General features: G+C 40.3%; 1 protein-coding gene across 1 annotated transcript in view; it reads left to right on the forward strand.

The window, feature by feature from the left end:
* The window catches only part of LOC104623689 (codanin-1-like), a gene marked incomplete at its 5' end in the record, with an annotated part of 8,810 nt that extends 4,661 nt beyond the window's left edge, over positions 1–4,149 (forward strand). Inside the window, 6 exon segments of the mRNA XM_010290856.1 lie at positions 1–76; positions 509–628; positions 1,536–1,614; positions 2,023–2,143; positions 3,164–3,273; positions 4,056–4,149. The exon segment at positions 1–76 is cut by the window's left edge and continues 30 nt beyond it. Coding sequence (XP_010289158.1) covers positions 1–76; positions 509–628; positions 1,536–1,614; positions 2,023–2,143; positions 3,164–3,273; positions 4,056–4,149 — 600 coding nt within the window.
* Positions 4,150–4,787: the final 638 nt, after the last annotated feature.

Raw genomic sequence — 4,787 nt, forward strand, 5'->3', positions numbered from 1 at the left:
TGTGCGAATCCTACTAAGGTTTCCTGCAAGAAACAGTTGGAGTGTCTGGCGCAGCTCTATTCATCGTGTATAGCAGGTGAAGACCCAGAAGATGCGAGACTGACCTTTGAGCTTTGAACTTGCATGTGTGTTGTGAGGGGGAGGTAGATGAGAAGCAAAAGTACACTGTAACTGTCCCACAACAAACAAATAACATCTGGAAAAATAAACTAAGTCAACACAATTATTAAAATAAATGGGTACTAGGTAAAAGTTTAGGGAAGGAGATGAACCTGATGCAGTACTCTGAGCTGCAGGAGGCTGAAGTTGTATGGTCCTGTCTGAAACCAGGCCCTTCCCTAACACATCTTTCCTGTAATTCCCATATTGATTTACACTGTGGCTGTGTGTAGGGAGGGACTTATTTGCTGAGTGTGCCATAGAAGTGTTATCTGTGTTTTTATCTTTGTTTATTAAAGCAGGTCAATGCTGAATATCCACCTTTAGTATCTAATTTCCTGTCTTCCAGAAAACCTGGTACCAAATATTTTTCTGGAGCTCTTTTTTGTTCTGCAGCTGTTGACATCTAAAGGCACTTCTACTGCAGAAGATGGGGATAGTGACCTTGAAGACAATGAAAGAAGTAAAGGTAAACAATAGTATTGAGTGGAAAAATGTTACTTCCATGGAATGATAATGTGATATAGAGTAGTTGCCTTTAGCTTAGACAGTTAGTCTTAAATTCCATAAAAGCACCGTATTACCACTGTGGTACTCATCTGAGATGCTGACAAAAATCATGCATGTATGGGAAATGCTTCCGCAATATGATAGCATGGGGTTGATAATACTGTTTGAATTTAGTTTTCTGCTATTGTGTGAGATTTTCTGTAGCTACTTGCTAGCACTGACTTTCAGAGAGAAGGACAGATGTGATAAAGTCTCTCCTCCATTAGTCCTTGCAACTCAAAAGTGCTGTTGATCTGCTACATGTTTCTTAAATTTAAGATTGGGTTACAAGTGCATAGGACTCATCCATATAGATATGTAGTTGTTGCATTTGTTTTTTGGCAAATTCAGACTTAAGCTTGGTGCAGTTAGTACTTTGATATGGATATAAAACCCAAAAAAGTGGCTTTAAGATGAGAGTCCCCCACCAGATGCTCCTATTTGATTGACCTTTGTTTTGACACTCATGAATTCTTAGGGCTGAGATTAGGAACATGAAGTCTCCAGCTACGGGAGTAGCAGCTGATGACTGGTTGCAGTCGGTTTACTTTTTGCCCTGGATCTGCTTACTGTTGGCCAGAACATTGGGAAGGAATCTTTCCCATACAGCACTGAACAATTCAGTTGCCTTTAGTATAGGAAGGATAGGGATGGGAGGATTTGTCTGTTCTGGTGTCAGAGAGTGGGAACTTCTGGAAATTGGATACTGGTCTGGAAGACTGCTTTTGGACATGGCAGTTCCTACCTTCCTTGAGAGCTAATTGTTGGTCTTTTAGTTTATAAATGGTGATAGGTGCTGTTATCTCATGTTTCTTTTTCCCCCTTAGATGCATCAGGAAGACAGCATTTCCGAAGTGTGCACAATTGTGTTTATTTTGCTGTTCAAGTCTTGGATTATCAGTATGAGTGAGTTTAAATTTTTCTTTTTTTTTTTTCTCCCCTCTGCTTGTGTCTGCAGATGTGTGAGAGATGAGGCAAGTGTGCTTGGATTTTAGAGCTTTACTGCTTACAGGCATGGAGTTGTTAACTTTGCCTCAAAACGTACAACTTGGCCTGGGTTTGGATGTCTGTGAGTTCCTTGCACTGATAGGTCTGCTGAACTTCAGTGTGATTATGCAAGAATAGGAAAGTCATGAGATGAGAACAATAAAATATGGCCCTACAGATGCCAGTAGGATTTGATGCTAGGTGCCTGGGGCTTAGAACTTTTTACTTGGTAGCATCGTAAAAAATGAGCATAAGCATTTCTTTAGGTTTGATCACGTATTATTTATGTCTGTCTGTCTGTGGGTTTTATCTATGTTGTCTTGGCAGAATTATTTCCCGTTTAGAAAAGGGGACACTGAAGCTCTTGGCTGAAAATGAACGGATTGCATCTTTTTCTCCCACCTTGCATGAGAGGCTCAGGCTGGCTTATGAAAGCAGCACAGCCAAGGTAAAAATTGGCAGACCTCAACTGATGTTGTGTCATGCCTTTGTGTTGTTGCTCTTTTATTTGCGATGGCTTTGATGTTAAATCGCATTCCTTCTACTTTGAGTATCTTGTCATGTTGTCTTTGGCAAGTGTCTAAAAGCTACTTTTTTTTTTTTTTCTCGTCAGCGGGTGAGTGAATCGCTAGGTTCAGTGATTGTTAGCTGTGAATCACTGCTGGCTGGCCTTACATTGTGCTCGAGGCCCAGATCTCAACCTTTGCTTTTGAGATTCTCGTCTAATAAATGTGGATCCCAGAAGAATGATTCGTTAGATGCAATATCAGAATGTAGTTTGGAAGAAGTGGGTTTGTTTCATACCTACAGACTCTTTCTAGGCAAATGAAGCTTCAGAGGAGACAATGCAGCCTCTGGAAACTGGCTTCCTGATCTAATCATCTGAATTAGGGAACTAAAGCTGGATGGTAGAAATGCCTGCATTAATGTATTTTGTATCTTGTTTCATCTGTCTCTTAAAAATGGAAATTGCTTTTGTTAAAGAAAGTACAGTGTACTTTCTGTGATGAGGTCATGTCAATAGCTGAGCTTTTTAGTGAAAGCTGTATGTAAAGGTCTCTTGTTACTCAGAGACATAGGCTTTTCGAATAGGAGAAAGAAGAATAATACAGCAATTGCCAGCCACTATCCTGCATTCTCTGGAGCCCTATATTGAACGTACGCTTTGGCTGTTTGCAGATACTTCTTTCCATGCTGTATCAATATTGGTTGCAGTCTATTCTGCAGAGATGTCTTAGAGAGATGAGATGCTTCCACGCATAATGTTGAGTGATTCTGCCTCTGTAGGCTGTACAACTGTTGGTGTTTACTAGCAGTTAGCAACTGGGAAATGGCTAGTGTCTGAACAACTCGGCTAGTGATACTTGTTTCCCTCATCATGTCTTTTCCCTACTTTTTCTAGGTCTTGGATTGTTGGATAAATTAGAGACTTGTATTTGTCTAATGGCTGCCTTTATATTTTTAACAGGTGTCTCTCCTGCTGCCATGCTCTGTACAGTCTGTTTCTTTCCAGCCAGAAACTGACAATCGCTCTAACTTTCCCAGTGACAGAGCATTTCACATATTTAAGAAACAAAGGTAAGTTTCTTCTACTGTTACTGTATGGCTCACAGGGTATAACTTTTCCATGACTGTGAACAAAGGGTGTTAAGAATGTCTCATATATGCTACATGTAGAAAAATCTTGAGATTTTTCACTCTATAATTAAGAAAAAAAAAAAGGTCTTTGTCGATATTGACTGGTATGCTACATGTAGAAAAATCTCGAGATTTTTCACTCTATAATTAAGGAAAAAAAAAAAAGGTCTTTGTCGATATTGACTGCAGGAGCTAAATGCTTAATGTCTTTAGAGAAGAACAGCCTAATTCTTCAGGAGTTATTGAGACTTCTGGTAAATGCCAGTACAGTGTGTCACCCTACTGGATTGCTTCTGCATATAAATCTGGTATGCTTTTATTCTTCCTGCCACCTCCCTCCATGCTTGCAGCAACAGGGTGAGGGGAGAATGGCAAGTTGTCTTGGTCCTTTTTTCTCTCCTCATAGGTATTATTTCATGTGGCTTATTCTTTCCTGCCTCTCAGTCTTCAGTATGTCTGGTAATGAGTGTTTTGGTCATTCCGTCAGAGCTTGGGCATAACAAGCTTAAGCACTTGCTGTCAAAGACATGGAAAATGGAAACTCGCTGAAGTACCGCTAACATTAATGAGTTTTGCAAAGGTATCTGAAAGCTTAGAGGCTTGAGTTATTTAATCTGAGGTAGATTCTTGCTGGGGAACTTAGGAGCAATTGAATATTCAGTTGTTGTAACTTCAAATTTTGATGAGTAGGAATTCATACCCTTAAATATCTTGATTCACAGGGATATCTTTTATGAACTGCTGCGTGAATGGGAGGATAACCATGAAAAAACTGGCTGGGACTTTGAAAGAGTTCTGGGCAACAAGATCAGGTAGGAGTCTTCTGCAACTTCATCTCACTCTTTAATGTAGCTAAATTGCTGGTGTAGCATACTAGACTTGGCATCCTAAGTTCCATGCTCTTCTTCATGGTCTTTTGCACTAATCTGTAGGGAGCTGTGCTTCTCGGAAGATACTGTCCCTGTAAGCTTGCTTCTGTATTTAAAAGTATCAACTGTTATCTTAAAGAAACAAGCCACAGGTGGCAAGGGCCTAATTTTATCAGTCTTGATATAGTTCTTTCCCTGTTCATAATCACAGAAAGAGACACTCTTAAAATGAGTATGTTGTGTTCTGAACATTGTCACTGTATGCACTTCTGTGTGCATTTCATGTTTCTAATAGAATCATAGAATAGTTTGGGTTGGGAGGTTGGACCTTTAAAGGTCATCTAGTTCAACCCCCCTGCAGTGAGCAGGGACATCTTCAACTAGATCAGGTTGCTCAGAGCCTCGTCCAACCTGACCTGGAATGTTTCCAGGGATGGGGCATCTACCACCTCTCTGGGCAACCTGTGCCAGGGTTTCACCACCCTCATGGTGGTGAAAAATGTCTTCCTTAGATCTAGCCTAAATCTACCCTCTTTACTTTAAAACCATTTCCTTTTGTCCTATCACAACAGGTCCTGCTAAAAA

The sequence above is a fragment of the Phaethon lepturus genome, unplaced genomic scaffold (assembly GCF_000687285.1).
Source record: "Phaethon lepturus isolate BGI_N335 unplaced genomic scaffold, ASM68728v1 scaffold15287, whole genome shotgun sequence".
In the NCBI taxonomy this organism is placed as follows: Eukaryota; Metazoa; Chordata; class Aves; order Phaethontiformes; family Phaethontidae; genus Phaethon; species Phaethon lepturus.